Source organism: Taudactylus pleione, unplaced genomic scaffold (genome assembly GCF_031769625.1).
Source record: "Taudactylus pleione unplaced genomic scaffold, aTauple2 ptg001161l, whole genome shotgun sequence".
Lineage (NCBI taxonomy): Eukaryota > Metazoa > Chordata > Amphibia > Anura > Myobatrachidae > Taudactylus > Taudactylus pleione.
In genome coordinates this window covers 950,245-973,491 of record NW_028285562.1, presented here as the reverse complement: position 1 = coordinate 973,491, position 23,247 = coordinate 950,245, and the positions used below count along the sequence as shown (strand labels likewise).

The 23,247-nt window shown below is 44.1% G+C and overlaps 2 protein-coding genes across 2 annotated transcripts in view; both read left to right on the top strand.

The window, feature by feature from the left end:
• Positions 1-3,778: 3,778 nt before the first annotated feature.
• Positions 3,779-9,366, top strand: LOC148453419 (uncharacterized). Its single transcript, XM_088462169.1, has 2 exons — positions 3,779-3,958; positions 6,895-9,366. The coding sequence occupies exon 2, from the start codon at positions 6,922-6,924 to the stop codon at positions 8,497-8,499; it is 1,578 nt and encodes a 525-aa protein (XP_088318295.1). The 5' UTR covers positions 3,779-3,958; positions 6,895-6,921; the 3' UTR covers positions 8,500-9,366.
• A 4,758-nt stretch (positions 9,367-14,124) lies between these two features.
• Positions 14,125-23,247, top strand: part of FARSA (phenylalanyl-tRNA synthetase subunit alpha) — a 29,567-nt gene continuing 20,444 nt past the window's right edge. Inside the window, exons 1-4 of the mRNA XM_088462163.1 lie at positions 14,125-14,368; positions 17,148-17,285; positions 20,138-20,236; positions 20,977-21,095. Coding sequence (XP_088318289.1) covers positions 14,213-14,368; positions 17,148-17,285; positions 20,138-20,236; positions 20,977-21,095 — 512 coding nt within the window. The 5' untranslated portion in view covers positions 14,125-14,212. The remainder of the gene's footprint in view (positions 14,369-17,147; positions 17,286-20,137; positions 20,237-20,976; positions 21,096-23,247) is intronic.

The following is a 23,247-nucleotide window of genomic DNA, read 5'->3' as shown; positions in this document are numbered from 1 at the left end:
CCAGTGAGAACAGAAGCAACAACACAGCCATTAAGACAAACAAATAATATAATAAAAAAGATGATTGTATGTAAATAACAAAATCAGGCATACATAAAACATTGGAAACATATGCATGTATATAGATATACACTAACACAAATAAAAAAAAAAAATAATAAAAAAAATAAAAAGAAATGGACAGAAACACGAGCAAGGAAAAATGGGTAGAGAGGGGAAAACAAAGAGGCTGGAAGTGAGGTGGGTGTGGGTAACAAAATGTATATATAAGAGAGAGAAAGAGAAAAAAAGGGGTTGATGAAGCCAGCCACTATGCTAGACTAGGGAGAGGAATACTTTGAAAGAGATACCAAGCCGTCCAAATATCATGAAACCTGACCACTGTGCTATTCTGAAGACTAGTTATATATTCCATTTTGGAAATATACCAAATCCTGTTAACTCCTGAGGAGAGGGCGGAGAAGGCTGCTTCCAGGCCTTATAAATTTGGCATTTAGCTGCACAAGAAATATGTAGGATAAATTTGTTGACCTGTTTAGATGACTGGCAGATTGGGACACACAAGAGCAGCGGGGCCGGAGAGAGGGGAGGGTGTGAGAGCACAATTGAGGATATGAGCTATATAACCATATCCCAAAAGGGTGCAATCATTGTGCAGGCCCACCAAACATGGAAAAAGGTGCCATTCTGGCCGCAATGACGCCAGCACAACTGGGAGTCACTGAGAAACATTCGGTGTAAGCGGCCTGGGACCAGAAACCAGCGGGAGTACGCCTTATATGAAGTCTCTTTGATGGAAACACTAATGGAACTTGAATTTTTTTTTTTTTTTTACCGATGCACTACAGGTGCCAGCAGGCTATTGCTACTAAAGCTGGTTATACCCGGAGCAAGTGCACATTTATTTTTGCAGGCCCGGATCCCTGTGGAAACCAATCCTGTTGCCAACTGGCCTAGGGCTGGTGGAATCATGACACAAGGACACCCCCCACACACTGCAGGTCTCCTCTCTATGGTTCCACTAGCTCTGGCTGGTCAAGCCTAGCGCCGGTAATGGAAAAAGCATTGGGTGGGGGGGGGGGGGGGGTGCATGATCTTTGTCCTCCAGATCTTTCCAGGCCAGCCTAGACAGCAGGCTCTGCACATTTTTAACCTTTAATTTATAGAATTATTTCCAGCAGATTCACTGGAATACCTGTGGCTCCCCGTTACCTCCCCCAAGCGCTCTCTGACTGTCAATCACACTGCGAGTACAGTCTCTGCGAGTGACTACGGTAACGTACCTTGATACAGGCAAAGCGCAACTTAGACGCATGCGCAGCTTGCCGATTATCGCTCAACCACGTAAACATCGGTATAGCGTACAACTTTGAATCAAGCCCTTTGTTCGCATAGTATCGCAGTGCAGATTTAGATGAACGGTAGTAGAAACGTAAGGGGGCGTTCATGGAGAGTGGCTGGGAGGTATCGGGAGGGGCTAAAAAGACGGACAGAGATGTTGCCTCTTGTGGGAGGTTCGCTGATTGCGGTCGCGGACAAAGACGCTGAACCACTCACATAGGAGGCCATACTCAGGTGGGGATGCTCACTGCCATAGGGCTGTTGTGGCCGATGGTGGCGTCTAAAAACCCACCAACCGGCATTTCAGCCCTGCTCACTAAATGATGGTGATGGTGATTTTTGTACTTACTGTAAAATCCTTTTCTCCGGTTCCATGGGGGACACTGGAGCACTGGGGTGTAGATAGTGATATGAGGTGTGTGGCATTTACAAACTAAAACAGTCTAGAACCTGGTGCCTCTCGCTCTCAAAGCCACAGAAGACAGAGCAAAACTCTGGGCCTGATTCAGACCCGCTCACGAGCGCTGAGCGCTCGCAAGCGGGTCGATGTTGGCCCAGTGCGCATGCGCACGAGGGAGCCGGCTCCGGCGTGCGCATGCGCGAGACCCGGATAGCGACGCCCAAGCCGTCGCTCCGGGTCTCGCTACAAAGGGGGCGTGCTGTCGATGGTGAGTGACAGCACTCCCCCTTTGGTGGGCGTGCCGGGGGCGTGGCTGCCCAGACAGAGGCGTTCCCATGGGAAGCCCGATGGTTGCGATGGTCTTGAATTAATAATCTTAGGAAAGATTGCGGAGTCTCCCAAATGGGAATGTGTAGATAGGCATCCTTAATGTCCATGACCACCAAGCATTCCCCCAGCTCCATGCTCAAAATAAATCGACCTCAAAGACTCGATTTTGAATCTCTGTACCATGAAATGGATATTCAGAGATTTCAAGTTGAGAAAGGGCTGGAATGATCCATCTGGCTTCTGAACTATGAAGCCTGCTTCCCCTTGGTCCACTGGAACAGGGATCATGACCCTGGACTGCAGACCTGTAGTTAAAAACCTATGAGGAGGAAGACCCAAAAAGGTCCATCTTACAGCCCATTGAGACAATGTCCAGAACCCAAATGTTCCAGTACTCAAGCATGGATATCCTTAAAACCTGGACTGTAATGGCAGAGTTAGGGAAACCCTGCACTAGGGTTTATTTTTTGTCAAAATCTAATTAGTATGCGTTTGGATTGTGGGAGAAAATGCACTCAAACATGGATAAAACATGCAAACTCCACACAGATAGCCAATGTTTTATAATAGAGAGGAGGTTGACAGAGCCAGAGATAAAATAGTCCTGAATGAAGGGCAGCTTGTTTCAGACTGATCTAGATTTCCAGAGGGCACAGGATATAGGGAAGTGCAGGTGCAGAGATGTGATGGGAATGGAGTTTGGCTGGGAAGATGGAGATGTGAGAGACAGCAAGTAGTGTGTCTGTTGAGGGGGGAGAGGTATAGGAACTGGGGAAGGATTCATAGTAAAAGGGCTAAGGAGTATGGTGATGGAGAGGGTGAGGAGGAGCATCGGCGTGACCAATCAAGGGAGTGGGCAGTCAGTGGGGGTTGATGGGAGAGTAAAATGTTAAGTGCACGGGGGTGGGAGCGAGAACATGTCGGCATGGCAGGAGCTTCAGATCTCTTCCTGTATGAGATTGAATAGCAATATATAATACAGCAGCGGGCCAGCAGCAATACAATGCAGAGCAATCTAGCAATTAATTACAAAAATATCAGTATAGTTAAATAAGTAGTAGCAAAAAGAAAGGTAGAGGACAAAATGACCACCATAAGATGTACGAAAAGGTGATGAAATGCAGAGGTCAAAAGCTATACCAATGATGGCATGCACCTAACACATGATGGAGCGATACATACAGATAGTAATAATAAATAATAAAAGCTATAGATAATAATGGTAAAGAAATATATATATATATATATATATATATATATAAACAAAGGGGTACAAATCAATATGTAAATAATGGAAATTAGGTTGGGTGGTGTCAGGGCTATGGTGTCAAAAGTATATTCAGATATTTTTGGAACATCAACCTTACTCTCTATTACCCATTTGAAACTGAAAAGAATATAGTTTGCTTCCATAGCATGTCCATTTTTATCAGAGCAGGCTACAGCCACCTGTGTGCCTCACATGCCCCCAGATGGTCCCTAACATGCCCCCTTCCACAGCAGCTAGTTACCCACATGACCAACAGTGACATGGCTTTCTGCCCCCGACTCTACAACAAATTATTACCCACACACCCCCAGCTTCTCCCTGACATGCCTGTGTGCCCCGCAGCTTCTCCCCTCAGTCTCTCATATTGTGCAGCCAAAAGCACCACCATGCAGCAGCGCCTGTGTGTGTCACATGACCGGGGTCAGGTGTAGCATGAGCGGTCACATGACCTGGGTGTAACTTTAGCAGTCACGTGTCCTGTGAGTGAGCGTGACGTCAGAGGGCGCAGTGACGGAAGCAGGGAATTGGCCGCTCTGGCAACATCCCTGTGTGTCGGGTAAAGTTCCGGTTGTCGGTAGCAAAAGCAGGGAAGCAGCAGCCGGGGACGTAATAGTCAGGTAACTGCGTGCGTGTAAGAGGAGGTGTCTGCCATGGTGTATCCTCTCTGTATCCGGGCCAGCCATTTCCCCTTACCCTGTACTGTACAGCTAACTGTTCCCCTGCTATGGAACTACAAGTCTAAGCATGACCTACCCACTTGCAGAGAACCAGATCTTCCAACTTAAAATAAAAAACATCCTTTTTGCTGTAAGGGCACGTTGGGACTTGTAGTCCTCCAGCACCATCAACACCCCACATTGCATCCAAGTCTGATTATCCCAGCGCCATTCAGGATTTGGTCATAATAACTGGACCAGCGCGACTCTGTCGGGCACTTGTGTAGCCAGATTGGGCATAGGATGTAACAATCCGCCCATCTATGGTCAGGTTACAGTAATGCAGATGCTTTGCTGGATTATTTCGTTTTATAGCTGTAATATATAAGCTCAGCTGGTAAAGTGCTGCAGTTAGAATTTGTGCCATATATATTATGATTACTGCCAGGGCTGACCCCAGCCATTCTTGCGCCCTAGGAAGACATCTAATATTGGTTTATGTTCTAAATCATCATAAATGGTAACTTGCGTCCCATCGTTACTTTTATAATTACCTGATAAACCTAAGGGGGGGGGAATTCTCTGTGACGCCCAGCGCCTCCTGTGTTGCCGCCTCTTCCATCCTTCGCTCCCTCCCCCTGAGCTTAAATATGTACTATAGCGCTGGGAGGGGGGTGAGCATTTCCTGCACCCTCCGGAAACAGTAGCGCTCCGGGCGATGGACCGGCTTGCCCGTGCCTGGAGCCGCTACTGCATACATTCCAGTACATGAATTGTTTCTATAACACAATTTTTTTTCTCTGGTGTCCAAGTCTTCAATACTTTGCTGGCAGAAAATATACACCAGAAAAAATGTCACTACAGTAAACCGTTCCTTCTGTTATTTTTGAAAACTCATCTTAATGCACGAGACTCAGAGTGGGTGATTCAATTGTTTTTTGGCTGGCTTTGTTTTTTTTTGTTTGGGGGGGGCGCAGTTCTATTCGATTGCTACGTTTTGGTGCGATAGCTGCCTGCATTTCTGCTCTCCCCCTCAGGAGCAGAAATGTGCAATAAACATGTGGTTAGGGCGTCCAAACTACAGGGGGTAAATTTACTAAGATTCGAGTTTGGTCAAGATTGAATTCTGGGCTGAGCTTTGGGCATTTTTATTCAACTCGCAAATTTACTAGAGATAAACTCGGGTGAGTTTGGGAGAGATTTCTCTCTCTTCACTGTAAAACTTGGATGAGATTGCAAACTCGAATAAACTCACCATCGGCCATGAAAAAGATACATCTCGGGAATTTACTAAAAAAACGAGATTACAATATCGGGTGTAATTGTTGCAAACTCGCAGCTAATTAGAAGTTTCAAATAAACCACCTCCTGAGCTGCGAGTTTGGCAGGAACATACACAGATCAGTGAGATTTGTGTATGTTTCTGCATTGAATCACTATTGTAATGGTTAATGTTAAAAAAAATTATGTAGGGTCCCCCCCCCCCAAAAAGAAAAGATATAACCAGCCCCAGACTGCTCAGCCAGTCCTGGTTCCTTAAATTACGGGGGAAAACCATGTAGGATTCCCCCCTAATTTAGGAACCAGCACCTGGCTGCAGGGCCAGTCCTGGTCTTAAATATAAGGGGAAAAAAGCGCAGGGGTCCCCCAATAGTTAAAACCAGCACCGGACCTAAACTGACTGGGGTGTAATGCCACAGCCAGGGGACCTTATTACCAGGTCTCCCCGGCCAAAGCATTAACACCCCAAGCCAGGTATCTCAGGGGAGATGGGGACCCCCTCTCCTGAAACCCCAGGCTTCGGCTGAAGTACGGGTGCCGGCCACCTGCTGGCACCTGTAGTTCCACTCGGAGAAATCTCGATCTGCTTTACCATCGGAAAACTCTCAGCTAAACTCACTTCTTAGTAAATTTGTGAGTTTCAGGAGCCTCAAATCACCCGAGTTTCAGCAATGCTAATCGGGTTTAAAAAAAAACTTGATTAGACTCGAATCTTAGTAAATGTACCCCCAGGACTTTAGACTGGTCTAGCCATTTTACATGGCTAAACCCAGTCTAATAGGATGCGATGACCACGACCATTAATGGACGCCTACAACAATTGAATTGCAACACTGTCGCTACCCATAGAACAATTGAATCGCCCCCAAAGAGTCACTGTAAGAAGAAGCACACTGTGACTGGTCGGTGAGTCACTGTGCTCTTCCTATATATATATATTATAAAATATTGATACTTGCCTATCAAAATTCTTTCTTGAGATATATAATTTTAAGACCTATTACTTTCCGTGCATCCAGAAGATGTGATGCAATTTACTAAGAATCACCAAGTCACTATGCTATAGTGGTTTCACTAGTTCCTAGCAGGGTTGCATAATATTGGATTAAAAAAAAAAAACTTATTAATTTGATTTAAGTCAGATTTTTTTTTGGATAGGATTTTTTATTAAAATTTTTTTAAGTAAACGGTTTAAATTTTTATACGTTTATTTAAAAAAAAAAATCTTAATTAAAAAATCCTATATAAATCAAATAAATCCATTTTTTTATTTTATTTTTTTTTAAATCCAATTTTATGCAACCCTGGTTCCTAGTGATTTGTCTCTCTGTAAAGCAAGCCATAGACTGCACGACGGGCCGAGTGACGGCATGATTATCGGTGGACATCCATAAACTACAGGAGTCTTCATTCAACAGCGTGACGATGGCTGAATCATAGTTGGGAGGATTGGACAGGTTTGATATCCAAACGATCCAGATTGTTTTTCAGCCGTTTTCAGGATGTGAACAATGAACGATAATCATTCAGAACAGTTGTTCAGTGTATGACGAGCTTTAGATACTAAATTAATGTGAAAAGGTAAAAACTAAATAGACCATTGTTTTGCTTTACAGACGGATTTTCAATAACCTCCAGCAATCATGCCGAGGACCATGGTCTACAAGAGGAAATACTCTGCTTTGTCCAACCAAGAGGTTTTACTCCTACTGCAAAACCCGATGGATGAAATGATCTCTACGCTGCCGGCCCTCAGTCCCAAACATGGTGATATCTACCTGTACTCCTACAAAGGGAGGCCGGATGCCAGAAAACAGTGGAGAGCAGACAAGATTCGATGGGCGCACATGGGGGTCCACTCTCTCCCTAAAAAAGATCCCAAAATCGTTAAGACCTATCATCAGAAAATACTCAGCGGGAAGCGTGAAAAGTTCTTCCGCTATGGATATGAAAGCACGGACAAAAGGGTTTGCCTGGTAGTCGTGCATTACTTGGGTGCAGACAGCGAAAGAGAGGGAGCACGTGATACCTTGGAAAGTTTTCCGCAGTGTAGCGATGATCGCACCCTACCAACATCGCTGGAAAATGTCGATGTACGGCTTGTAAATGACCCAGGAGCCAGCTGTAAAGAGGAGCCTGAAGAGATGTCCGATTTCCTGGTCAACGTGCAACTCCCTGAGAGTGTCGGTCAAATTGCACATAAGCTGAGTATTGAAAAGGCCAAAAAGAAACTTATTCGTGACGATGTTTATGGGGTATATGAATTGCGCTTTGCCCTCGACAACTTCATACGCAATTTTACTCTCCTGCCGGAATTAATCATTGTCGTTGCGCTTCCGAAAATTGTAGATCTATATAATGAGGTCTGCAGCCTCAACCACCATCAGCTGCTTTCCTATGACACCACATTCACACTGGGAGATTACTACGTGTCCCCTATTGTTTTCAAATGTCCGTGGTTCAAAGGGCAGCCATCCATTCCGCTCGCCGCCATGATTTACGACAACACGTCTGTCGAGGTCCACAAAACCTTTTTCAACGTTATGAATGACCTCACCGATCACTTTAACAGCTCCGACATTCGACTTGTGACCAACCGTGAGAGGGCGGTCTCGGATGCCCTTGACAGTGTGGTCCCGAACGTTACACATGTCCTCCCTTGGGATCACATTTTGAAGGATGTGGAAAGTTGGGTGTCAAGTCATAAATCTAGGGCTGATAAAATGGATTATGTTACCCATGTCCGTCACCTTTTGGAAACCGAAACTGAAAACCTTTTCCACAAGCTTTACGAAGGCTACAGACAAGAATGGAGCGAGCCTTTTGTCTTGTATTTTGAAGAGAATATTATATCCGACATCATTCATAAGAGTGGCCGATGGTTACTAACCGAACTGAGGATCTATACGTCAGGCAGCGGCGTGGTCACAAATGTTTCCGAAAGCATGAATGCTGTACTGAAGAAGTTAACGGCATGGAATGAAGTCAATCTGGAACAGATGGTCCTTGCGCTGTATTTCTTGCAGACGTTTTACCTGAAGGAAATCCTTAGAGGGCGCTGTGGTACAGGAAACTACCACTTGAGGAAACCTTATGGACATCTGGCAATGGACAGTGCAGATATTGCTTTCACGGATGACTACTTCTACCTGCCTCCAGATGACATCATTGCTTTTCTAGAGAACAAATCCTGGAATCAAAAACAAAATGTAGATGGTTGAACAAGAGACAGCAGTTTGCAGAGCACAGGTGGCCTTGGTAGTAATGTTCTAGTTAGGTGATATAAGGCCACGTCCATGTGTAGATTTGCCTAGCATGTGCTTGCTGCAGGCAAACTGCATTCGATTGGGCCCGATGTGGACCACACAATCAGATGGAACGCTAGGATGACTCCAGGGCCAAAAGATTTCTTATCTCCCTCCGGCAAAGTGCAGGTCCTTAGGAGAAGGGTCCTACTGAAGTACTACCCAGTGGTGGGGCTGTTTAAAAGGATGGGTTGTCTGAAAGTAAGCAATCCGCTTAAAGTGGGGGCTGTTATCTGCTGGCTTCGTGAGCAGCCATTCGATATTCATGAGAATGTAACCAGTGCCTCCGGGACTGGCTGCCCTTTATATAAGCAATAGGTCCACTACAAGACAAGGAAGAGGAGGAAAATGTGATATTACTGCAGTGAATGCAGCACTGACAAACCAACATTTATTAATACAGCCTTATGTTTAATGGGGCACGACAATTGGTATAAAAAAAATATAGATTTTTCTTTTTTTAATCTAAACTTGTTTTTGTATGTAAATATATAAAGGTAGCGTCCTGTATTCATACAAAAATAAAAAAATATATATATTATTTATTTATTTTGAAAGCACAGCAGCCAGGTCTCACTTTATGGTATCTCATTTCCTGAGTATCCAGAATAATAGTTCCCAATGTTCTTATTCTCCTTTATTTATATTACACCTTACAATGTACATAGACAGAAACAGTATGAACAAAACAAGAACAAAGTCACTTACAGTACAGAACACTACAGGACATGGTCTATAGACATTGCTGTAACAGCAGCACTAAGGAGCTCATTCAGACCCGCTCGCTACATGCTATCGCTCGCTCCCAGCGTATGCAAATGTAACGCACGCCCAGCAAGGCAGGGCATTAGCACGCCCACTGCGTCTTGGCGTGCGATCACTTTGTGTATGCAGACGCCCACCAGCTATTCATAAGACGCCCACTTGCGCACGTCATCTCCTGGAAGTACATGAAAACATTGGCACATCGAGCACCATCGGATGCGATCGCAGCGCTTGAGGTTGACTATACCCTGCCGCAAGCACTGCGATCACTTCAGTGTGAAATACAACCAGGTGACGTGTACTGTGACGCTGCCTGTTAATTATGCACGCCTCTGAAACGGCATTGAAACACTCAGGAACGCCTGCGTTCATACCTCCACTCCCCCGTTTCTAGTGGCCTGCCCCTGTTACCACCCACAGACGGCCTCTCCTGTCACTCATTCAACTGGGCTGTCTGTGCTGGGTGAGCATCTTTCGTAGTGCTTCGCGCACATACGCATACGCAGATTGCAAATATCAGCCAGCTACGAGTGATCGCATCCTAGCGAACCAGCTCCTAAGACCCAAGGGAAAGGTGTCGCTGTAGACAGTGGGGAGATGATGGTGTAAGTGAGGGAAGAGGGCCCTGCTCGTGAGAGCTTACAGATTGAGGGGAAAAAGGTGGATCTGTCTCTATTGAGCTGTTAGCAGCCTTTAGATAAAGCCATGTAACATGCTTCTCCACATCGGGGCAATGAACCAATAATTGGTTTTGTCGATATACATGAGCACGTTGGCTTAAAACTAAGATTGGCCAAACTAGCAGAAGGGTGAGACGTGAGCAAAAGCATAGTATCACTGATACATGGAGCATCTCTGTAGTAACAAGGCGAGGGAGCTATACACATTCAGGGGTCCAGAGAATAAGGTTTCAGTGCATCATAATCTGCAGCCGCACGGAGGAGACTTAGCATTAGGAAGGGTATTATGCAGTCTTGGCTGCCATGTAATACTTAAGCATCTTAGGAAGAGAAAGTACAATTGTAATGCATAAAGTTATAGGTATATGTGATTACAGTATAAGCCATGCGCATATTGTAGAAGCCTCAGTTTATGAATTTTAAATGATCAATAACTATGCAATTGTGGATCCCTTTCCGGACTGACTTCTCCCTACCCACTCCCACCTCAGCGCCTCACTGCTACAGGGAGCAAATACTGTGCACCTTGAGACCCGGTTAGTACTGTCTCGTGGTCAGTAAAGGATCCAGGCCGCAGCGTTAGTATGTATTCCTGATTTGTACTCTCCATTCTTCATACCTATGCTGGGAACACACTATGAGATATATCGTTCCTACAGCCGATGAAAGATATATCAATAAGTGTGTCGGCTCGTGTGTGCAAACAATACGTATATCTGTGAACGAAGTCATTCACAGATATATTGTGCACATCTGCCAGTGCGCGCGGATGACCCACCGACCCGTTACACTGGCCGCAGGAACAGTCTACACTGACATCACAACTGGGCAGGCAAATTTTAATGCCCGCCCAGTTGTGATGCCTGGCCAGACGTATAGAGCGGTCGATTGGTAAGTGTGTAAGCTTACCAAATTTGGCCGCTCGGTGTGTGTGCCGGCCGCTAGGTCGCTCAGGTGTGTACCCAGCATTAGTGTAAAGATGGAAATGGTCTGATAATGCATAGACATTCCATAACTTATAATGTGTGGAAGAGACTCCTCATCTACTTATCAACCAAGAAGAGATACAAAAAGGAAAGATGGAGAATAGAAGAAGATGCACCTCACAAAATGTCAGCAAGACCCTCATTAAGTAGCAAATGAATAAAACAGAGGGGCTTACACAGCCTCCAGTATTACATCTACCAATTTGCTGACTACAGCAAGTTCTGGTACATAAAATGACGTGTCCTTTCTTGGGTACCAGTCACCTCTTATGTATCTTATGGGTGATATTTGGGGTTGTGTATAACACAAAAGGTGGGAACACTCTTTAAATGCCAGACCCTCCCCTTTGTGACGTTGACAAACCTAGCACTGACTGAGGGTACTGCACCCTGTCCTATGTCATAAGTCCTCCTGACCTCCTCCACTGCTCTACCTTTAATCTGCAAGCAAAGATCCTGATAAACTCCAGCCGAGGACCTACCCACCCCACACACACACTCTCACCTATCAATGTCTGCAATGCTACAGGACGAGAGTGCACACATCATAATAAACAGAACAATCACCAATACACCACTTCTATTCTACCAAATGAGGAAAGTGTATAATGTAAAGCCTCAGCTCATGTCTGTGTGGAATACACAGTCTCAATAAATAGTCCCTGCATGGCCAGGGTGACCACTCCAGCTGTGCTTAATGGGAAATAGAAACATGTTATTACTACACCTGAAAGTGAAACTAAAGTATAAATAGTATCACTTGTCTGTGCAGACACAGCTGCTGAAATGTAATACATAATTGAATATAATTAATAATTACATCTAGTGCAGTGTTAATAGACAAAAAATAATAATAGAGGTATCAGGCATACATTGTAAAGATTTGATTGGTTGGAATGAAAATCTGGTAAGGTATGAAAGCAAATGACAATCAGCAATTTGCTCCCAAACGCCGGAAAATGGACAAAAACTGTTGTTTGAACAAATAGTTTAGATCAAACATTTAACAAACTTGTCTGACGACCATTTTCATCTGTTTTCTGGCATTTAGGAGCAAATTGCTGATCATCAGTTACTCCCATACGTTACCAGATTTTCATTCCAACCAATCAACTAGTTGGCTGGTTGGACAAAATCTTGACATGTGTATGCAGCTTTAGCCTCAAAACCCTGTGTTTACATATAATAATATAGGTAAGCTGGAAATGTATCACACATGATGATAACATTATTTGCGTTACATTGTTGTATATCCTGTGCAATACTATAGCTGCATACACACACAACGATTTAGTTAATGAACGATTTTAGTAAACGTTTTTCTCCCTTGAAAAAATGAACTAAAATCGTTTACTAAAGTTGTTCATTTACTATGCTCATTTAAATGTAATGAACGATTTTTTAGAACTACAAACGATTTTTGCATATTCCCTTACTGAAAATCGTTGAGTTGACAAGTCTGACTAAACTACAAACATGAACGCGCATGAACGAAAATCGTTCATCGTTTGACTCAGAAAGTGAACGATTTTTACAAACTATTATCGTTAAACGATATCGTTTCACGATAATCGATCAAAAAATCGACGTGTGTGTATGCAGCTTTACACTTTCCTTACCATGTCATTATTTTCCATACCATGCTATCACTTTCCTTACCATATTATTGAGTCCCAGAGATTGCTCCGTTGTACAGTACTTATATACATGACAATCAGCGCAGACCTTCCTCAGCGTTATCAGCTCTTGAATTATAATTGCTACTGATAACTTCATAAAAGCTTCTAGAAGGTCACTGTTTAACAGACACATTATACATTGTTAAAAAAAAAAATCATATTGTTTTATGGGGCAAGGAGGAGGAAAATCACCCTAACTCAGGCCAAACAAGTGGGGTGTCATGCTATCTGCAATTTTATCACTAAACGGAACATCACATTTATTTTGTTTCAGAGATGTACAAAAAATGTACTATGGGGCATATTCAATTAGGTGCGAAAAGTCCCGTACTTTTTGCATGACGCACTTTTCGCCGACTTCGCGTGTTTTAGCCTCGGAAACTTTTCGTGCGCGCCCCCGCTATTCGCTGTATTCAATTCAAAGGATGCAAAAACGTGTCATGGCGAAACTCAAACAGGCGAAAAGTGCTGCCAGTTTTGGGGAAATAAACCTGATACTCCCCAAAAGATGCACTAACATTGGGAATGTGTATATATGTCCCCAATTAGCCCCCCTGGAGCTATTTGGGGTACTTAAGTGCTTTCAATTGCCTCTATATAGCGTATTTGGATAAGTGGTGAAGAATAGCATTTAGCAGGTTTTTTTGGAGAAAATAACTAGTTCCAGCAAATCTGGGGCACATGAAAATGGGTATAAACCGCAAAAGTGAAGTGTTAAAAAGCGTTAAAAACACACCTACAGCAAGCACCTGCAATAAAAAAACACCCCCCCATACTTGCAGACCCCCCCTCAAGTCTATTTCGCTAGTTTTTAAGTTTGTACCCCAACTATGAACTTTTTTCGACTCCTGTTTTGATGCAGTTATCCTTTGGAAGTCTGTCCAAAGGGTGCAGAGTGGTTTCCGCACCTTTGCACCCCAAAACCGCCATTATGCACTTTTGTCTGCCAGGTATTCATAGGTGAAACTTTTTCGCCTATTACATTGAATTGACGCGAAAAGTCTTTGCAATTGATTACGGCGGAATTACGTCATCCGTGTTACTTTTTCGCAGATTACGGCTTTTTTACGCCGATGATTGAAAATGGAGGCATTTACAGCCCTGAGTCAGTGCATTTTAGTGCCTATTCCTAAAATGTGTATGTACACCTAGGCGCCAGCAGGGGGAGCTGTGAGTTCATACAGTGGAAAGTATGGAGATAATATGCAACTTACTGGAGGAGCAAGATGTCCGACGTTACGTTCACGTATCACCAAGAAATGCAGAGTTCATGAGTACTAAGATGGCCGACGTAATTGCGTGCAATGCATTCGTCTTGGTCACGATGTGAGCCCGACACGTGCGTGACGTCAGTGGCTCCGTACGGCGAAGTTGAAGGACGGTGGGCTCTTGTACGCATGCTCAGAGAGCAGCCCGGAGCGTGGCGGAGTGCGACGCATGCGCAGAGAGTAGACAAGAAGCATGTGGTGGCCGGCCGGCGCATGCGCAGACTGGAGAGCAGAGCAGCAGACCCGGCAACATGGCGGATAATAACACGCTGTCAGAGTCTCTGCTCCAGAGGCTGCAGCAGGATGGGGAGTGCGGGGGCCTTGATAGCCTGGAGCTGGCTGGTGCGCTGGGTGTGGACCACCAGCAGGTGGTGGGGGCAGTGAAGAGCCTGCAGTCCCTGGGAGAGGTGAGACAATCAGAGTGGCAGTGGCTGATGCAATAGCACAGTACCTATAGGAATCCTGTGGGTCTCTTGTAATTGTGGGACTACATGTCCCAGCGTGTCCCTCCAGCCATCAGGCAAGCAGAGCATGGGCTGTCCTTCCCAAATTAGATTATTTGCTCCTTAATGTATTTATTGTTAGTAAGTTACCAAGTTGTATACTGTGAGCTGCCCTGTGTACATGTCACTGATACAGGCGCAGGGAAAAGCAATTGGTCATTGGGATTTCCTTCTCTCCAAGGAAAAACTGTGCAGTCTCTAGAAATGGACAATAGGGGTACTCATTATTTGTTCGCCACTGAAAAAACCATGGTGTCCGCCCACTTGCCATTTGGTTATATTTGAGGGTGGCTTCTCCTGAATAGAGTGCAGCCGGGGTGTTGTGACGACTCCTCCGATTTTAAAAAAGTAGGTCTGTATACACGTAGCATAATATCACTAATACTGGGCCAGACTGTATCTGTTTATCTTTTGGTGGTAAAGGAGGGGGAGGGGAATGGGTGTGACCACCTGTCATTCCGGGCATAAGGTTGTTTTGAGGAAGCTCCCTGATTTCTGAGGATAATAGAATCCCCAGAATGACAAGTATCTATATTTAACTTTTAGTTTAGAGGTGCTGTTAAGTTACTGTATCCCGCTGTGCAAAAAATATAGAAACTATACTAACAAGTAACTTGACATAAGTACAATACAGTAAATCAAGGGTGGGGAACCTTTTTTCTGCAGAGGGCCATTTTGATATAATATTCGTGGGCCGGTGCAGGCCACGCCCCCTACATGTGATGTCACACAGGGTGGGGCCACAATTGCCGGTGATTACAGCAATCCCCGGAGAATCCTGAGTATGCTTCGGGGTGCTGTAAGGACAGCGGTGTGAGCATCTGAAACATCCTAAGAACGCCCCAGGTGGCACTGCTGCATAGATTATGGCTGTAGGGTGCCATTGTAGGCACACTGCTAGGCAGATAAGACTAGCAGAAAAAAGCTCAGAGGGCCAGACCAAAAGGTTCTGGGGGCCTTATACGGCCCCCGGGCCTGAGGTTCCCCATCCCTGCAGTAAATCAACATATCTAGGAACAAAACCCAGCATAATTTGAGAGACTAGGTAGGACGAGGAGACAGTGATCATAGCGAAACTCACTATCTTGTAGTGCTGGTAAGTTTGCTGAAGTGGCGGCAGTTTCACACTCGATGAGCCTGTACACAGGGTTAGGACAAGCATACGGTATCAGAGTTGCTAAATGGACTCGGAGACAAAAGACAAGGAGTATGGATGGCATGGCTAGTGCTAAGGAGTGAACAAGAGGAAAGAGGGCTCTGCCCATGAGAGCTCACGTACTAAGGGAAAACGTGATTTGGGCAGATGAGCAGGTCAATGGTGGAGATTGAGGAGGGCTGGTAGGTTTTCATGTGTTTTGAGTGCGCATTTGGTCCACGGTACTGCATCACAAATACATTTAAGGTGATAATAGATGTGGGGCCACAGAGGGCACTCGCAGGATTTATAGTATTGCCTGACAGGGCTCAGCAGCAACATTTTGGAGTTCTCTTGAAAAAAGAAGCCTGATACTCTGAAACTTTATATAATGTGTGTGTGTGTGTGTTCTGTACGTCCCAGAGCTTTCTTAAACTTAACATGTCCAAGACTGAGCTGATCGTCTTCCCACCCTCTCGCATAAACTCACCTCCCATAATTTCATTATCTATTGATGGCACTACTATCTGCCCTATCCCCAAAGTGTGCTGTCTTGGAGTTATCCTTGACTCCTGCCTCACATCCAGTATGCCTCGCAGTCCTGCCATCTTCATCTTAGAAATATTTCCAGGATCAGACCCATTCTCACCACGGAGGCAACTAAGACCCTCATCCAGTCACTGGTCATCTCCAGATTGAACTACCGTAACCTCCTCCTACCTGGCCTCCCTGACTCCCACCTCTCTCTACTCCAATCTGTCTTCAGTGCTACTGCTTGAATCATCTTCCTCTCCAAACGCACTACATATGCATTCCCTCTCCTACAAGGCCTACACTGGCTCCTCTTCAGAACCTAATTCAAACATCTCACACTCACAAAGCCCTCATCAAATCTACCATTTACATCTTTGACCTCAACTCCCATCACACTCCTGCCCGCCCATGTCGCTTCTCTTGTCCACTGATTACTTACTCCCACACTCATCTGCAAGAATTTGCCTGTGCTGCACCTTACCTCTGGAATTCTCTCCACCTCCTCTAATCTTCAAATGGGCTCTTAAGACCGAGATTCTTCATAACTTTCCAGCTCTCATCCTAACCCACTACTTCTTGCTCCTTCCTTACTATCTACTCCATCTGTGTCACCACTGTCTGTCTGTCCCTCCCATTTAGAATGTAAGCTCTCATGACAAGGGCCCTCTTCCCTCATATGCTGCTCGTCCCTTACTTATCATTTACTACAAACTCCCCACAATGCCACCTAACACTTGGTTGCTGACGCCCTACTGTCATGCAGCAATCTTTATAAACCATGTCCTTGTCCTGCATTGTTTTGTACTATCAACTTTTTTTTTCTTGTTTGCTCATTTATATATGTACTTTGTAAGGCACTGCACAACCCTTTTGGCACCATATAAATGAAGGATGATAATTTATTGCACAGTTAAGACGTTTGTGCAGTGCGCGCTCACCTTGAAGACCTCAAATATATCCTAGAGCGCAGCATTAGATGGTGCTCCTCACCTGCTGTGGTCTTTGTCTTTCCAGATCATCGAGGCAGAGCAGCGATCCAGCAAGAGATGGGAACTGAGCCCAGAAGGGCAGGAGATTGCCCAGGAGGGGAGCCAAGAAGCCAGGGTATTTTACAGCTTGCCCAAGGAGGGCCTGGCACAGGTCGAGCTCATGGTGAGTCCATCTTCCCTGCTATGTCACTCTGGCATATTCTGTTTTGGTTATTTTTTAAATTGATGCTTTGCCCATACACTTTGGAAGCCATGATTTTATGGGCTGAGCCAACTGCAGCTATACCTTATTAATTAGGAACTAGTGCTGGAGATATCACCAGTAAGCTCATTTCCTTTCCTTTAGTTGGCTGATTCAGGCAGTAAAACATCTCCCTCCAGCACATATCAGACTGGTTTTACAATGGGACCAGGATTGGTCACCTACCATTTGTCTTACTGGTCTCCAGACTTGACATCTTTGTACGAGGGTGAGTCAAAAATTATCCACACTGGCTGTAGAATTTACTTTAACCAACTTTCCGAAAAGACAAACACATTATTTTTCGATCTCTCCCTGCTTTTCAATACCCTTTGTCCATCTGTCAACAAGCTTTCGTATTCTCTCATTAAAAAATGTTTTAGGCTGAGCTGCGAGTCACAAATGCACCGCTGTCTTCACCTCTTCACCAGGCGTGAAGCTCCGTCCTCCTAGGGCTTCTTTCAGGGGACCAAACAGGTGATAGTCCGATGGAGCAAGATCATTTCACGTGCACGCTCGATGTTCTCCTCAGACGTGGACATGTATCCGGCTCCTTCTTCATGGCTGACACTCGTGCAACCTTCCTTCTTTGAACTTCTCTATCTATTAAGCACACACATTCGCGACAAAACACTGTCTCCATACTGTGCACAAAGCGTTGATAAATATCGGCACCAGTCACACCCTCAGACCACTTAAAACGAATCACTGCACATTGCTTTACTTTCATGCAAAGTGGGGCAGCCATTTTTTCTTGCACTGCAGTCACAAATGAACTGACTTAACACTTTCAAACCTGCGCAGCAGTGACTGGGAGACAGCGACCTAGTAGGAAAACGTTGATAAGACAGAGCAGCTAACAGAATTTTTAGTATAACTGGATTGCGGATCATATTTGATTCACCCTCTTATGTGTTAAATACCCTGTCTCACTGGCCTGTTTGTCATTCGGCTATTACGTGTGTTTTATTAAGAATTTTTCGTCTGCTCAGAGATGTGCTTATTGCAAGTTGCTGTAACCAATTGAAATCCTATTTACCTAATGTGTTTTTTGTGAATCGGTTCTAAAAATATTCTTCATGTACGTCCAAAGTAATACATTTATTTCCTAAATCAAAAAATGGCTCTGGCAATATTATTTGCACGTGCTGTGTCCTACTCTTCGTGAAATACAATTGATAAAGGATTATTGTGTATGGAGAATTGTGTTGCTAATTGTTAGTTGTGCTCTGTTTATATTTTAGTTACTGTATTGTAATGTTCTGTGTACCCTCTATTGTCCTACTGTTGGCGTATGTACGGTGCTGTGGACCACTTGTGGCGCTCTATAAATAAAATGTAAATTTAATATCCCATATCGGGCTATTGTGCTGGTCCTGTTTTAATAAGATATTTAAACTTTTTAGTGTGTATCCGGTATAAGATTATATGTCCAATCTGGCTGGTTGGTACGAAAACCTGGTAATGTACAGGAGCAAATTATGATCGACCACCTGTTCCCGAAGTGGACAAAACCGGTCATTTGGACAAATTGGTTGACTATTTTTGTCTGTTTTCCATTGATTAGGAAGAAATGGTCGATTGTCATTTGCTCCCAATACATTACCAGATTATCGTTCCAACCAGCCAGATTGGATAGGTAATCTTATACCAGAAACGCACTATAAAATATATTGCACAATGTCGTTCCAACGTGGATCGGAACGATATATCATGCGGATCGTATAGTGTTTACGCTCCTATTGGGCATGCAGGGTGGTGGTTCATTGCATCGTTCCATCTGCTGTGCTGCACGGCAGACGGGACGATGCAATAATGATGCCATGCTGTTAAATGCAACGTGGAATGATATATTGCGCGGTTGTGCACCAGCTCATATAGTGTCTACGGCACGTGTAATATATTGTTCCATCGCGTCGTGCCGTCGCTGGGTACACACATCAGGTAGTGTGTACCCAGCCTAAAGTTGGCCATACACTAGACCGACTTACATCCAACCAGCCAACTAGTTGATTGGTTGGAATGAAAATCTGGTAAGGTATGAGAGCAAATGACAATCAGCAATTTGCTCCCAAACGCCGGAAAATGGACAAAAACTGTTGTTTGTTAAATGTTTGACCTAAACAATTTATTCAAACTTGTCTGAACGACCATTTTCATCTGTTTTCTGGCATTTAGGAGCAAATTGCTGATCATCAGTTACTCCCATACCTTACCAGATTTTCATTCCAACCAATCAACTAGTTGGATGGTTGGATGAAAGTTGGTCTAGTGTGTGGCCAGCTTTAGTGTGTGCCTAGCATTACTCTTACCTAGGAATATTCCAATTGAGATTAAATAATGTTTCTAATACGATGTAATAGACCAGTGGTTCTCCTCTAGATCTCTGTAATCATGCACAGGTGAGTTAATTTGTTTTTCTAATCCCACCTTGATTTGAGGAACACTGTAATAGACTGATTTTGGGCATTTTTACATTATCGAATGAATGTTACTCTTGCAGTATTGGTTTATTTGCTGCTTGTGTATATTGAACCATGATATGCGCAGCTCTAAGGGTCCCTTTACCAACAAGTGTTATCATATGCAACGAGTGAGCATCTGTTTGAAAAATGACAGTTGGGAGCTGATTGGCTGGACAACCATTTATCTTACACAACGAGTTTTAAAACTCGTTGCGTATGACAAAACTCATTGATATATGGGCCCCTTAGTATCCTTGACTCTTTTTTTTTTTTTTTTGGTGATATATATTTCTTTTGTTATACTGACAGAAAGTACCTGTAGCGAAGATCGGTTTCAGTAAAGCCATGTCTAATCGATGGATCCGGCTGGATAAAACGGCAGAAGGGGGTCCGCGGGTTTTCCGAGCAGTAAGTGGTAACTCCCTAACTATGTCTCGCGCATACATGTATTGATAACGTTCATATATGTTACCCAGTGTTCCTGGCTTCTGGTCATCACTTAACGATCTGTGTACATTCAGAAACATCTTGTGTAGCTATATCACCCCCTAACCCCCCCCCCCCCCAATTCCATCCCTTACAACTTTGCATTCCTTTTCTTCTCCATTCTTTCTCCTGTTTTGGTCACTATATCACCAGCTGCTATACGGTTTGGTCCTTGGGACCGTCCTATTGTTACTTTAGCTTGTTAAAGTCACTTTTCTCTGTCTAGTTCATACTTTCACTAAATGGCCCTATTGTAAAGTTAATGTGGTGCAATAAACAGCAAAGGTGTGACTCCCATCTACACTCAGCGGCAGGGGATGGCCGCGTAGCTGTGTGACGTCCTGGTGATAATGTACAGTGTTTGCTGATTGGCCAGCTGCTGTGATTAGTCCATTGTGCATGATGGAAACACCGCACAGAGAAGTGCATTAATCTCTACACCCCGAGCGTAGAGACTGTTACAGGCGCTGGAAGTGGGCTTACTCAGGGTTTGTGCTTCCTTCCATGGGACACGGCAGAAAGACCACCCTTACCTCACCCAGGTGCCGCCGATCTGGTGGCTTGGAGCAGAGCTGGTGAAAGGAGTAAATGTCGCTGCACATGTGTCAGTGTGTTTTGGTTCTGTTACCTTTTTAACTTTCATATACACTTTCCCTGCGCAGGTAGATTCAGTGCAGGACGCCGTTAAGGAAAAGCTACAGCTGGCCCTGCAGGGAAAGGGCGACGCTTTAAACGACAAGGACAAGAACGAGCTGAAAAAGCGAAAGCTTCTAAATGAAGTGTAAGTGCTTATTATGTATAAACTGATTGCTGACGTCCTCCATTCCAATCCGTGAGTTCTGGTCACTTCAATGTTCATTAGGAAACTTGTACATCATGATAATTCATTTATTATAGAAATTATTTTATTATGGATATGAGACGTTGGGGTATATTTACTAAGGTGCGGGTTTTTAGAAGTGGTTTTGTTGCCCATAGCAACCAATTAGATTCTAGCTATTATCTTCTAGAAAGTGCTAGGTAAATGTTAAGTAGAATCTGATTGGTTGCTATGGGCAACAAAACCACTTCTAAAAACCTGCACCTTAGTAAATATACCCCGTTGTCTTGTATTTCTGTGGCCTGTATAAGAGCACTAGAGCGGTGTTGTTTTATATGGTTAGAGAACTCCTCCCTGACATTTCCCATAGGGATAGAGGGCATTTTACCGGAGATTACTCCTAGTACGCACCGGGGGATAACCTAATATATCATCCATGGTGCCCCTGCGCTATGCACAGTACAGCAAGGAAAGGGTTGGATGTTACAGCCCTTTAAGAATAAATTGCCAGCTCCTTGTTCACCTCTCTGCTCTGCTTTGCATGGTGTTAAGCTGTGTTGACATACAGTAGCTATAAGACTTTTTTACTCTCAATTTTTTTTTTTTTTAGTTTTCTTCCATAGCTATTTCCTTACATCATGGAATAGAAAACAAATTTGTTTGGAAATTCTTACATCTAATCAACATAAAATAATCAACTGAACTCATGTTTTTCTTTAATGCTAAGTAAGAAAAAAAAAAAAAAAAAAAAATCTGACTGATTACCTAATTATTCACCCCCATCCTGCTTTCCCACTACTTGGCGAAGTCTCCTGCTGGTTTAGACGTCTGGACACTGCAGTTACCCCCTATTTTGCGATATTGCGCAAGCACCAGGAAACGTGGAATAATTTCTACAGCGTCATACTCCCACCACTGCGCTTAACTGTAGGGTCAGATTTATTGGGACAGTGCGTAGTGTATGGTTTGCGTCAAACATAGTTCCCAGCATTGAGGCCAGAAAGTCTCTTGGTCAGCCAGGGAATACGGGTTTTGTCGCAATAGGGCCTCATTGTGGTCACACAAACAACTGCACTTTTGCTGTTTGCTTGGACAATCTGTTCTAGATAAATGTACAGTTGTGCCATAAAATCTTAATTTCTATATGATTGCCGGTACAGGAAAACCCTTTCTGAGTTGTGTTTTTTTTTTTTTTTTAAAGCTGGGAGGCCACTTGGATTTGGCCGCCAAGATGTGACGTCCGTCCCTGCAGCGAGTGTACTGGTGGTTGGTGGACCTTCCGTACACACAGCCAGATGCGCCGATTTATCTGCCATCGGCTGTGAACAATGTCGTTCGGCTATATCAAGGGTCCTCACCCGCCGACGCGCGCACAATATATCGGCCGTTCGATTGAACGTCCGACATATATCGTCCATTGTGTAGCCAGCATTACGTACGTCTGCAAGCATCTACCTTACATCAGTCATAGTTTAAAAATGAACACCTACGTTGAAGTAGTTGAATATTCACCGATCAGCCATAACAATAAAGCCAATGACAGGTGTAGAGAATTTAAATTAATTCTCTCATTACAATGGGCACCTGTCATGGGGTGGCATATATTAGGCAGCAGTACCTATGAAAAGTGGTCCAAGTAAGGACAACGGGTGAATTTGCGTCATTGACTCATTGATGTGTGTGGGGAGTGGAGGTTAGCCTGTCTGAGCCTGTCCCACAGATGATCTACTGTATCACAAATTGCTTAGGGATATCCTAAGCACTGGTGATGTACACAAAAATATGGTTTGGAGGTAGGTTATTCCAAAATATATTATGAAAGTATATATATACATAGATATAGAGAGAGAGAGAGGTGCACCCTTGAGTTATATTGAACATGTTCAATGAAGGAGAAAGAAAAGTACTCTTTATTTTTATGGGGCACTCAACCTACCTATTCAGGATAAAACTTAGCTTTTAATAGTATGCCACTAAAAGAATAGTGATATAAATATTTCTACTTCAGGGTCCACAGGGTTGACCTTGGGGTATAGCTGGATCTGGATCCACGGGCACCACGCAGTTAAAGCTTTCACTGCTCCCAGGATGCACTTGGGTCTGTCCTCCTCTA